General features: G+C 47.0%; 1 protein-coding gene across 2 annotated transcripts in view; it reads left to right on the forward strand.

Annotated features, from left to right (window-relative positions):
• Window positions 1-12502, forward strand: part of UBAP2L (ubiquitin associated protein 2 like) — a 30335-nt gene that overhangs the window by 13217 nt on the left and 4616 nt on the right. For both annotated transcript variants that reach the window (XM_083878978.1, XM_083878979.1), the window contains exons 9-22: window positions 1944-1996; window positions 3509-3594; window positions 4031-4202; window positions 5055-5256; window positions 6453-6730; window positions 6991-7163; window positions 7848-8037; window positions 8625-8679; window positions 9113-9287; window positions 9485-9557; window positions 10207-10402; window positions 10503-10591; window positions 11227-11280; window positions 11904-11985. In XM_083878978.1, the coding sequence (XP_083735104.1) occupies window positions 1944-1996; window positions 3509-3594; window positions 4031-4202; window positions 5055-5256; window positions 6453-6730; window positions 6991-7163; window positions 7848-8037; window positions 8625-8679; window positions 9113-9287; window positions 9485-9557; window positions 10207-10402; window positions 10503-10591; window positions 11227-11280; window positions 11904-11985 (1878 nt within the window). The remainder of the gene's footprint in view (window positions 1-1943; window positions 1997-3508; window positions 3595-4030; window positions 4203-5054; window positions 5257-6452; window positions 6731-6990; window positions 7164-7847; window positions 8038-8624; window positions 8680-9112; window positions 9288-9484; window positions 9558-10206; window positions 10403-10502; window positions 10592-11226; window positions 11281-11903; window positions 11986-12502) is intronic.

A 12502-nucleotide genomic window follows, 5' to 3' on the forward strand; every position in this document is an offset into this window, starting at 1 on the left:
GAGTATTGCTTCTGTTGCAGCTCTTCCCTTCAGAAGAGCTTGATGGACAGTGATACAGTTGGTTTCTTTAAAGAAACTTCCCATACTGTGCTAGTTGGGAGCTTTCTGGAGTGTTCCTGGTGAATACCCAGTTATACATCGCAGGTCTTTGATTCTCCATCTGCCTCTTTGTGTGTGGGGAGCTTGAGCTGTGCTGAGTCAGTGTCTGGTATATGAGAAGTAGACTTGCTGGGAAAGCTTTGTCAATAGCTGTTCTTACATGTGCAGGGTTTTCTTTTGCTTTTAGTGCTGCTTTTCTTTTTATTTTCTCCAAACAAACAAGACTTAAGAGCCCCATGCTATGTTCCTGCGTGCACAAACTCTTCTTGGGGCAAACTCTTCTGTCTTCCTGCTCTCTGGGCCAGCTGCAGGTACATCCAGCTCCCACTTCACCTCTTGGGTAAGGCTTAGGCTAGAATGATCATTCTGATCCATGAAAATTTGGAAAGCAGCCTTCCCGCTACTTCTGTGAGGGCACCAAAAATCTAAGGATTGTGGGAATTTAGATTTCTAAACTTCTGATGTGTTTTGTATTGAATGTGTTGATGGTTCTGGCTGGGGAGGACGGGGTAGTGTGCCATAAGACTCCTGGCACACTTGCAAGTGTTGTTGTATTAATATCTGTATTCCAAACTTGAATATATAAAAAATGTAAATCCTGGGAGACTTTCTGAATTAGCTCAACTCATCAAGCAAGACAAAAAAGCAATGAAAAAAGAATAATTCACTGATACTTATTTCATGCACTAAATCCCCCAAGTCTAGACAACTGGTTGTTTAAATACACAAGTGAAGTCTATATGGGGAGATCTGTGTCCTGCAGAAGAGCTCAGAATGCTCTCCTTCCCTACATGCTTTGTTTTGTGCATTAAAAGGGCTGATACCAACTTGTTCCATCCAGTAAGTGTCTTCAGGATTAACCTTGTTGGTGCTCTCAGGTTTTCTTGATCTGGTTTGTGTGGACTGAAAACAAAATGGGACTGGCTTTATGCTCTGAGGTTTTTGGAGAGCTCCTGCTCTCTTCCCAAACCAAATTTTAGTTGTTAAATGGAGTCTGAAACTCCCACATAATATTCAAAGTGCAGAGGTTAAACTGTGATGGAAGCGAGGATTGGAACAAGTTGAAAATGCAGCCAACAAAACTCTTATTTTCCGGTAAGTTTTTGCTTGCTTAAATTGCGCTGTGTTGGATTGCAGCTGAGGTTTCCTGCTTTTCTCCCTGGTACTTCAAGCTGCACGCTTTGAAACTATCTCTGAAACTGGTCACAGAAAACGCAGGAATTGCTTAGTCCCATAAATTTTCTTTTCTGAATCCCATCTGCCCTGAATACAGGAGGTTCTGGAGTGCTGAGGTTTCAAGACCTTTTTTTTTTTTTTAGGGGGGTGGAAGATTAATCATGGGAATGGATCAGTTATCCTTAAGTTTTATAGAAACTTGGGTTTTACCTGGATGGTAAGATTCTGTGCCAGAGCTGGCAGGAAGCCAGTGAGGGAGGTGCTCTGTCCGAGCTGCTGGGGTAACACTGTCTGCTTGTGGGTGCACAAACCTACTAGCTGCTGCAGTACAAGGGGAAGCCAGGGAAATGGCACAAAGAGGCTGGGGGTGATGCTGGGGCTTCCTTGCAGAGCTCAGCTCCCCTTTTGGTTATTGGGAGGGTGTGCATTGCCATATCTGCCAGCCCAGCAGTCCCTCTTTTTCATCCCAGCCTGTGCCAACAAAGCAGGGGCGATCCCATCATGGTACCTTGACCATAAAGTGTGGGTTGAGATTGACTGCTTTAACTTGTCTGACTTGCAAATAGAAATCCTCCTGGCTGCCTGCAAAGCTCCGCAGTGCTCCCCCAGCTGTTGGAGGTAGAGCTTTGATGCATCCGTAACTTCTGTACCTGTTGTTGTCCTTACAGGTGCATGGAGGGCGGCGACAGAAGAATGGGGCACGGAGGACTGGAATGAAGATGTAGGTATTATCTGAACCCATCTCCTCTGTGCTTCTGCCAGCAGGCTGCTGTCCTGTCTCTATACACAGAGCTGCCAGGGGAGCTTAAAACCCATCCTTCCCAAACTGTCCACAGAACCCCAGGCAGGCTCCCAGCTCCAGGAGCTATGATGAATAAGTAATTGTTGCATCTTCTACAGGATATGTATTATAGAGCTTGTCATAGGAGCCCAAGACAGGAAGATATCTCCTGGGGCATTGAGGCTGGTCCTCTCATTTCCTGTAACTGAAAGATGGAATTCTTCCAAAAACTGGCCTGACTCCTTACAGGACTCTTGCTCTACACCTCTAGTAGAGTGGCAGCTGGGGAAGGTTTACCTTTGATCACGCCAGCAGCAGTTTCATGCACATCATGTGCCTCTTCTGGTCCTTGTGATTTGGATGGAAAAGAAGCTCTTGACTTTACCTTCTGATGAGCTCTTTGATGTGTCTCACCACCTTGTGTTCTCTGCCTGACATTTCCTTCAGGAGGGAGTGGACATTGTTAGCATGTTCTCTTAATGCCTGTCTCTAAGTTTCTTCTGAAATGGGCTTCAGTCTCTCTCCAAATCAAGGAAGGACTTCTTTTCTTGCAGATGGGAGCAGGGTTGGGCATGTTAGTATGATTGTTAGTTTTGCATGCTCATTTTGGCTCAGCCAACAGAATGGGCAGGCATGGGAAGCATTTGTTTTTCGGGCACCATCTGAGGGAAGCACTACTGCTGTGTTTGGAGATACGAGCAGCTTTTCTTTGTTCAGTCAGGTCTCTGCTAGAAGGGCGCTTCTGAGAGCCTTTCTTACCTTCAGTGTGTGTGAGATGGTCCCAGGAGTTCTGGATTTACTTTTTAAACTCTGGCAGTTCAATTTGTAGCAGTCTGTAGCAATTCCTCAGTCTGGAATAGAAGCCGTTTGTGTTCAGATATGTTTCAGGCTATATCATAGGTCATCACTAACCCTCCACCAGTTTTTGAGGAATTTTATTTTCCCTTCCATAGTTGAAGTAGATCTGTTGGTCTGATTATCCAAGTGAGCCTAGATCATTGGAAGCTTAGCTATGGATCCAAAGTTTATCGTTGACTTCGCTACCTGTGCAGGGGCTTTTGCAGGTCTGTGCTGCATGCCATTGACTCAGAGCAACAGCCCAAGGTCCCAGGGCAGCCCTTGGGGATTTATGGACTATGGGAAATTTGTAGAAGAATTTGAGAATTAGTTTGGTGTTTGTATTTTTTTTTGTTTGTTTTTTGTTTTTTGTTTTTTGGTTTTTTTTTTTCCCCCACTGGCAGGTGATCTGTGCACTTGCCTGAGAAGAAACAAATGAAACATAAGCCGATTCTGGTGGGAGCCAAATGCTAGAGAAGTTTCAGTCTAAGCATTTGAATTTCTTGAGTTTTTCTGTGGCTGTTTGTCTCAAACATTCATGTGCTTTGTGTCATAGGGACTGTTATGAGGTGCTGTTCTCACTTTTGGATTCTTTTTTCCTTTTTTATCTTTCAGCTGTCAGAGACAAAGATCTTCACAGCCTCCAATGTGTCTTCAGTGCCTCTGCCTGCTGAGAATGTGACAATCACAGCTGGACAAAGGTGGGAGCCTATGGTGATGCTGTTTACCTGGGAAAAGTAGCATATGAGTCTTGAAGCAATTTCAATTCAATTAAACCTTACTAGCTAGCTAAAATGCAGCAGCTCTGAGTGAGATGAGGTGGATTTAAAGGGAAGAGTTGACTTAGTAGTTTTTGGGTCCTAATCCTGTATTAGAATTTTCCTAGGCTCTGTTGCTGGTTCTTCAGGTTTGGGGGCATTTTGCTGTGTTAAATTAATGTAAAGCATGATTTAAAATCAAAGGGCATGCAGGGTCTTGCTTGGTCAGTCTGTCCTTTTGAGGTTGCTACTGGCAGTTACGAGTTAACATTCTGCAGATTTCTTCAATTTATAAAGTAAAAGCTGTGAGGCTGGAGGCAATACTGTTCTAATGGAAGAGGGAGCTTCTGGTAACCTCAGTGGGTTTTTGTCTACCCAGAATTGATCTTGCAGTCCTGCTAGGAAAGACACCCTCTTCTATGGAGAATGAATCAACAAACCTGGAGTCATCCCAGACTCCTTCCCTGGCGCAGCCACTGGTGTTCAGCAATTCTAAGCAGAGTGCTCTATCCCAGCCTGCCTCTGGAAACTCCTTCTCTCACCACAGCATGGTAAGGAAATGCTGGTCTCTGCCAGCGGGTGTTTGGCTGAGATTGCTTATCCCCTGTTGTCTGTTTGGGTAATATAGGAAATACAGTCCTGATGCCTGCTGCTTGGGGCTGGTAGAGCCAAATAATTTGCTAGTCTGCTTTAAAAGCAGTGGCCTGAAGTTCATTGCTCAATTTGAAATAATTGTGATAATTCCTCCCCTGCTGCCCTTGTCAGATTTGCAACACATGCTTCACTCCTGCTTAAAGGAAAGAAAAAGCTCTTTTAGTCCAGGACTTACCATTCCAACAATTTGAGAAACAGAACTGGTTGGGAACTGGTGTGGGATGGAATGCTGGTATCCACTGACAGGAGAAGGGTGACATTAAGTCAGAGTTGGGGATGTGCATAGACCTGGGCAGATGCTGCTTTGTGTAACTTTAGCAAAAACAGATAATTGTTTACTTAATGGTGTGATAGTTGAGGAAAGATTTTCAAAACCACACTGACTATAAAGCCAAGATTTCCTGGTCTCTCTTTTAGTGCAACTAAATACATAAGAATAATGTAGTACATTTTTTAAGATCCTGTCTGTTAACTTCTTTTGTAACCCCCTGTGACACTGTACTGTGGCGTGGGTTGGGCAAGAGATGAGCATACCTGTGTTCACACATGATGGAGGCTGGGAAAGAAACGTGAGCCCTTCCTGCCAGCAATGTGTGTGCATTTGGAGCTCAAGAGTGTTGAGGTGAGACACCCAGTGAGAAGCAGCAGGGTACAGTGTGTTTGGGCTTATGTTCAGACGTGTATCTGTCCTCTGAGCCAAGTTCTAAGCCATGGGAGACCTTGACTTTATCTCCTTGCTGAAATTGCAGGTGAGCATGTTGGGGAAAGGATTTGGAGATGTTGGAGAGGCCAAAGGCAGCAGTACTACAGGGTCGCAGTTCCTGGAGCAGTTCAAGACAGCCCAGGCGCTGGCGCAGCTGGCAGCTCAGCACACCCAGCCTGCTGGGAGCACCACTGCTGCTTCCTGGGACATGGGATCCACCACACAGACCTCGTCTCTGGTGCAGTACGGTAAGGAGAAGCAGCGCGGCTCCCCAGAGGGGAACGTGTTCCCCCAGAACTGCAGAGGCTCACTGTGAGCAGCGGTGGGAAGGATTCAGCAGAGGATCTGTTCACAAGTTCACAACCAATTTAGTTGAGCTGGAAAAATTAAGAGAGCTGTAGGTGAGACTAAAATGTAATAGTGTGTGAGTCTATAACTGTTCCTTTTATACTTGGAACAGTTGAATCTGTCATTCCAGACAGTTTCAGGGCCAGGTATCTGTTGTTTCTGAGCCTCTCAGAGCCTGCAGAGCTACTTCCTGGTGTAAAGCTGCGCCAGAAAAAGGTCTGAAAGGGCACCTCTGGAGAACAGCTCCCAAATACAAGCTCTTGTCAGTCTCCTCTCCCTGCTGAACTATAACCTTTTAAGGGAATTTTAAGGGGATTTGCCCTTAAATGCCAAGAAGTATCTCTGTCTCTGGGCTGGCATGAGGGAATAAACAGGGATTGAGAGGATCTTTTCAGATGAGAAGCTGAGTTTTGGAGTGGTTGAGTGCTAGTGTCATTTCCTTCAGCTTGCGCTTGTTATAGGGAAATTGATCTGCTTCAAATCCAAGCTGAAGAAAAATTGAGCCCTGTTCTAGTGACAGTCAGTAATGGCAGTTTCTGATCTTCTCGAACAAGAAGCCTCAGAGGAGAGTCACAGAGAACAGGAGTTGTTTTTGAATAAACTGTGGAAAGGCTTAGTCAGAAGAGGAAGGTGGTGCAAAGGCCTGAGGGTAGGCAGCCCCAAGCAGTGATGTTCCTTGGAGATACCTAGTCCCTGCAGGTAAAGGAGGAGGCAATGGAATGCAGGAATTTCAACAGAGAGGGGAAGGACTGCCGTCAGTCCTTCAGAGTCTGCAGGACTCTGACATGCAGTGTCTCCACATGGGGGACTCTGGAGTCCAGCTTTTCTTGGTGAATGGAGGACTTCTGTCGTGCAAGCTGGCTTTGTCCTTTAGAGATGGTGGAAGCCACAGAGGGAAGAAGTGCTTAAAAAGGCTTGGCATTGGCAGTGGTGAGAGCATGAGGCTGGGAGCAGAGATGCTTAAGTTCTCTACACTCTTAACAGGCTTTAAGATGAAACATAGAGGAGAAGGACTTATTTTTCATGGTAAGTGTTAGATTTTGATTTATTTTTAAGGAAACAAACTCTGCTAACTCACCTCTGTCTTGTACCATAGATCTCAAGAACCCAACAGACTCTTCTGTGCATAGTCCCTTCACCAAGCGTCAGGGCTTCACATCAACTTCAACCATGATAGAAGTGTTCATGCAGGAGAAACAGCCTGTGGTGACTGCCTCCACAACCACGCCAGCACCCCCATCCTCACCACTGCCTAGCAAAACCAATCCGGTTCCCCAGATGTCCCCAGGGTCCTCGGACAACCAGTCCTCAAGTCCCCAGCCAGCACAGCAGAAGCTCAAGCAGCAAAAGAAAAAAACATCTTTAACATCAAAGGTGCAGACCAATGGTGGGGAAGGGAGCATCAAGTTGTGTTAGAGCTGCCATTTGGGCTGCTGAGGGAAGGTCTGGGCTTGGCCTTCCTGCAGTTAGCACTGAGCGTTTGTGGAGGTGATGGAGTTGTGCACTTGCCTGGGTGGAACAGTGTAATTCATGGGCTGCAGGCCTGTAACTGGCATTGTGTGCTGGGTATGAAAGTCATTCTCTGGGCTAATCACTGGGAATGATTGACCTGTTCTGTTGTTCCTCCCTTGCAGATTCCTGCACTTGCAGTGGAAATGCCTGGCTCATCGGATATCTCAGGGCTAAACCTGCAGTTTGGGGCATTACAGTTTGGTTCAGAGCCTGTTCTTGCAGAGTACGAATCAACACCCACAACCAGTGTCGCCGTTAGCCAGTCTCAGAGCAGCCTCTACACCAGCTCGGCCAGGTGAGGACCAGGAACCTGTTAATCCAAGCAGGCAGCTTTAGAAGTTCTCTGGTCCTGTGGACTTGAATTGTCGTGCATACTAGTAGACCCTTTCTGACTGTGCTTTGGTCACAAAGGGGGGACAATGTATGCCACAGCAAAGCACAAGTTGCCAGCAGACTCATTGGGCAGCTCTGTGGCTCTTTGGCCTGCGGTACTTGCACACAAAGCAGTTTTCCTGCAGCCCTTAAATGGTGTTGTTGAAAACACAGGAGGAGCATCCTCAGTACAACTGCTCCATGTCTCTGATAAACAGAATATGAGTGCTTTGTCCTTCTTTTTGACTGGCAAATAGGGACACAGAGGGGTAGGTGTATCTACAGTGATGGTGCGTTCGTCTTCTGTTGGGCTGACCTTAGTAACTGGCCAGTGCCTTCTCCAAGAGTACTGGGACCTGAGTGGTGGCAGCTACTCAGTGTTGAGGTGTTGCTGAAGCCACAGCATTGAGTGAGGATGTCCATGGTTGGGCTAGCCCTGCCCTTTGGGCATGTTTCTTGGCTTGGCTGCTTCATGTGGAGCCTTTATACTGATGCTTGGGGCTTTTTATCTTGAGTATTTGAAGTGAAGAGCCCAGTCTGAGTCAGCAGCTTATTGTAGGGCTGTTTGGCAGAAAAATGGATGAACACTTTTTTTTTTCTTTTGTAGTGAATCTTCATCCACAATTTCGTCCAATCAAAGCCAGGAGTCTGGTTACCAGAGTGGCACAATACAGACAGCAACATTTACCTCCCAGAACAGTGCTCAGGGACCACTGTATGAACAGAGATCCACCCAGACGAGGCGATACCCAAATTCAATCTCTTCGTCACCCCAGAAAGATCTGACCCAGGCTAAGGTAAGAGAACAGCTTTGCTCACGCGTTGTGCTGAGTGAGCCTCGTATGAAGTGTCTTGGGGGAAGCTGAATGAGTTATCAAACGGTTCTGTGATATTCCAGCCACACTGTGTGGCTCCTGGGCTCTAATGAGAGCTCTCTTCGGGCTGCTGTGTTTTGTGCCTGGGCCTGGACCACTGGCGTTAAGAGCAGTCAAGTTGATTGCAGGGCATGTGTCGTGTCGTGTACAGTTACCCTGCTAGAGAGGGGCATGCAGACAAAGAATTTTGTTTTGTGTTAAGGGTTTGGTTCTTATATGCTGCACACTGGTTCAGTAACATCAGGTTTGGCTAATGAACTTGTATTGAGAATGTTGAGGCAGTCTAACTAGCAGCAGTAGAGAAACTTCTTGCACTGATTTCTCTAATATACACTGGGGGACCATGCTGGCATGGGGCTAGACCTTGGGACTGACCAAAACACAGTCTGGTGACACGTGCTGGTAGCAGCACCTTTCATAACTGCAGACGGGAGTGTGGGAGGTGGCACTCTGCCTCTGGAAATGCATGGCTATAATGCCTAGTACTCCTTTTTTCTCTTCTTCCTCAGAATGGTTTCAGTTCTGTACAACCCACGCCATTACAAACCACACAGACTGTTGAAGGTAAGAGTCTTGCGAGTACAGCAGGTGTCCTGCATCTCTTGTACTCGTGTTCTCTGCTTTGAATGATAGCACGTGCTGATAGCAAGTCCTTTTCTTGCTGGACTAATTGCTGCCATTTGGTTTATTTGCTTGCCATAAAACATTCAGCTTTCTGCTGATCCTTGAGATCCTTGAGGAGTCACCTATGACAATAATTTACCCTGCTTCGTGTGTGGAAGGCACTTCATCTGTAGGTCTTGAAGCTCTTTGCAAAGCCAATGGTAGTGTTGGGGTAAAGTGAGACATAGAATCTTAAGTGTGTAACTGTTTGGCAGCACTGAGGGAACCCCCAAATCCCCCAGCACCTCTAGCTGATCACTTTCTGATCCTTGCCCTTGTGTTACCCTCTGGAAGTTGCCAGTACCTGCCCTTAACCCAAGGCTTTTGTTCTTAGGTGCTACAGGCCCTGCAGTGAAGTCCGACTCTCCCTCTGCTCCCAGTATTGCACCTCTCAATGATGGGGTGTCTGCATCATCCTTGCTGACAACAGCCAGCCAACACTCAACAGCTCTGAGCAGCCTGAGCCACACCGAGGAGCTGCCCAGTACAACCACTGCCCAGCTCAGCAGGTGAGTGAGTGGTGAGAGGTGGATTTCTGAAGAAGCAGAACTAGAAGCAGGAATCTATAGCAGACATCAGAGTCTGTCTCATGTAATGAGGATGACTAAGGTGACTCATCCCATTTGAGCAGATGAAAAATGGGATGGTGCTACCAATATTGACTCTCTCACCTTAGTCAGACAACATTTTATTTCTCTCCCATCAGTGCATTACCCACCCAGCAGAACAGTCTGTCATCATCCACATCCTCTGGGAGAACATCAACTTCCACTCTTTTGGTGAGTCTGGGTATGCTCTCACACTGAGTACCCCATTTCTGCCCAGCTTGGCGGAGTCTGCTGGGGTGCCTGACCTTGGGGCTGCGGTTGTGACAGGAGCTGCCAGGTTGCTGGCTGTCCTGCTGGAGTTCGGATGCTGTGTGGAGAGAGATGGCAGAGGGTTATGTCAGAATACTGTATGTGCACCTGTGGCTCAAGGCTGTTGACACCCTGCCTGTTTCTGACTGAGCAGCACCTTCTTCTGAGCCTGTAGTAGCCCTTTGAAGGTGCTGCAGAGTCACAGCCATGTGTCAGAATAAACTGGTAGCTAATGCAGTGGAACCAAATAAATATTTCTACTGCTGGGGCTCTTGCAGTACAGTTCCTGGGTGTTGGCTTCTGCAGCAGAATAAATCGTGCTGCTGAACATGTGGTGTTGAGCCCTGCTCTGCTCATCATCAGATAGATGTGTTGGAATGTAACCATGAGAGATGTTTGTAAGCATTAGGGATTGGCTGCTGTCAGTACTTTGGACTTAAGTCAGGCTTACTGCAGAAACATCCAGATGCAGACAGAGGTGCATAATGTTCTGCATAGAGAGTGTCCTGTGGTACCTGTGCACTTGGTTTCAACTGCCTGATCCCCTGACTCTCCTCCCTTCTTTCCCTAGCACACGAGTGTGGAGAGTGAAGCAAGCCTCCATTCTTCCGCTAGTACTTTCTCCACCTCGTCCAGCACGGTGTCAGCTGCCCCACCGGTTGTCAGCGTTTCATCCAGCCTCAGCAGTGTCAGCAGCCTGGGCCTCAGCCTCAGCAGCAACTCCACAGTGACAGCCTCAACTCGCAGCTCTGTTGCAACCACATCAGGTACTTTCCTGGGTACTGCTGTACCAGAGAAGGGTGTGAGGGCTAAGAGAGCAAGCTTCTGCTGTTTGCTTCACTGTGAAACTTTCTCTTCCTTTTTCAGGAAAAGCCCCTCCCAATCTCCCTCCTGGAGTCCCACCATTGTTGCCTAATCCATACATCATGGCTCCAGGGTTGCTACATGCCTATCCGGTGAGTGGAACTTTGCAGTGGTGTCATGCCACCAGGTCCCTCTCCCAGCTCCCTCTGCAGCAGTGACGGATGTAGCATAGTGGGGAAACTAAAATGTATGACGCAGCTCTGCAGGGTTGCTTTGGGCAAGCAGAGTTTGGACCTGCTGTTTTTTCCATGATTTCCACGTGCCCATGGAGGTAAATGTGTGTCGTGATTACCCCAGAGCAGAGTCTATGTGCCTGTTCCCTGAGCCTCTCCAGCCTTTGAAGAGTCCTTGGGCAGAGCACAGTGTGTGAAAGCACAGAGCTGTGTTAGAAACACAATGTGACAAAAGGCAAACAGTCAGGGCAAGGGCCACAAAGTCTAGGAGTGTGTGTCACACCCTGTCCTAAAGGTGAGGATAGATTTCAGTTTTGGATGATTTCCAGAGAAATACTGAGTGACTTTATGGTCTGGAGCACTTTCCTCTGAGCAACTCACAGAAACCTCTGGCAGCATCAACCTACGTAGAAGCTCTGCCTGCACCTGGTGGCTCATGTGACTGCTGATGGGCTACTTCTGTCTTTATCTCATGTTTATCTAAATATTTAATCTAAAATTAGGTGTCCTTATGTAGTCCATGTCCCTAATATCATCTCTGGCTCTTTTTCTAGCCACAGGTGTATGGATATGATGACTTGCAAATGCTCCAGACAAGATTCCCGTTGGTGAGTGCTGCAGAATGACAAAGACACGCCACTTCCACTGGTGCTGCTTGGATAGGGACAGGGCAGTCTCTATCTGAGCAGCAGTCCTGAAGAGCTGGCATAATGGGGTGCTGAGTGGGTGCACCTCTCCATAGCAGCAGTGGGGAGTTAATCAGTTGCTCTTTGGCACATTGGGAGTTGGCAGCCTTCGTTACTCATACAGCAGTATTCCTTGTGGAGCCAGGGAGCATGAGTTACAATATCAGGGCTGTTATAGAGAGATTCACCTCTGATCCATGACGGAGCCAGTGACATTAAGTATCTGATGAGAATGGGCTTTGTTTAGCAATAGGACATGGCCATTTTCTTGTGAAGCGAGGGGAAAAGTCTAGGCAGTTTAAGAACTGCATACCAGTAGACCTTATCTGGTTCTTCTAATAGCCAGATGAGGGGGATGGTACATGCTACAAAAAGCTGGGGCTTCTGTAGGTTGTGATCAGCCCTGGATGTGGCTGGTTGAACTGCAGTACTCAGACACATCTTGCAGCTACAGTACAGAAATTCCTCTCTCCCAAAAGATACTGCTTTGCATTTTGGACAGAGCTCATAAAATAAGTGTCTTTTTTTTTGTTTTTATTCATCAGGATTATTACAGCATCCCATTCCCTACACCCACCACACCACTGACTGGAAGAGATGGCAGCCTGAGCAGCAATCCATACTCTGGTAGGGAAAAAAGATTGCTCTGATTCCCATCCCATCAGGGTTTGTGCTGCTTCTACTAGTGTCCTGTGTCTTTGTCTGCTGGAGCTACATCTGCACCTGCACTGTGCCTCCTGCACTGCTTTTGGTTTGGAGTATGCCTCTCACAGCTAAATTCTTGCCTTCGCTTTGAGCATATGGTTGTGTTAAGGTCTGATACTGAGAAGAGATGGGCAAAGTAGGTGTTAATGGGGCAGTTGGAAAGGGAGTCAGGAAGGGTTGAAAGATTCTGCAAGGCCTGCAATTGGGGGACTGCTTTCCAGGTGTTTGTGAAGCAGGTGGTAAGCAGTGTTTCTCAAGCAATGAGAGTAAAAGTAGAAAAACCCCACAAAATATGAAGAAATTATGAATTGTTTTTTTTTTCCTATGGGCCAGTCTCATGGAGAAAGCAAGTGAGAAAGCTGAGAGCTGTCAAACTCAATCCAAGCACTCAGTAGGCGTATGACCTCTCACTGACCTTGGTAAGTGCGTTAATGCACTA

Source organism: Zosterops lateralis, assembly GCF_965231275.1.
Source record: "Zosterops lateralis genome assembly, chromosome: 27".
NCBI lineage: Eukaryota > Metazoa > Chordata > Aves > Passeriformes > Zosteropidae > Zosterops > Zosterops lateralis.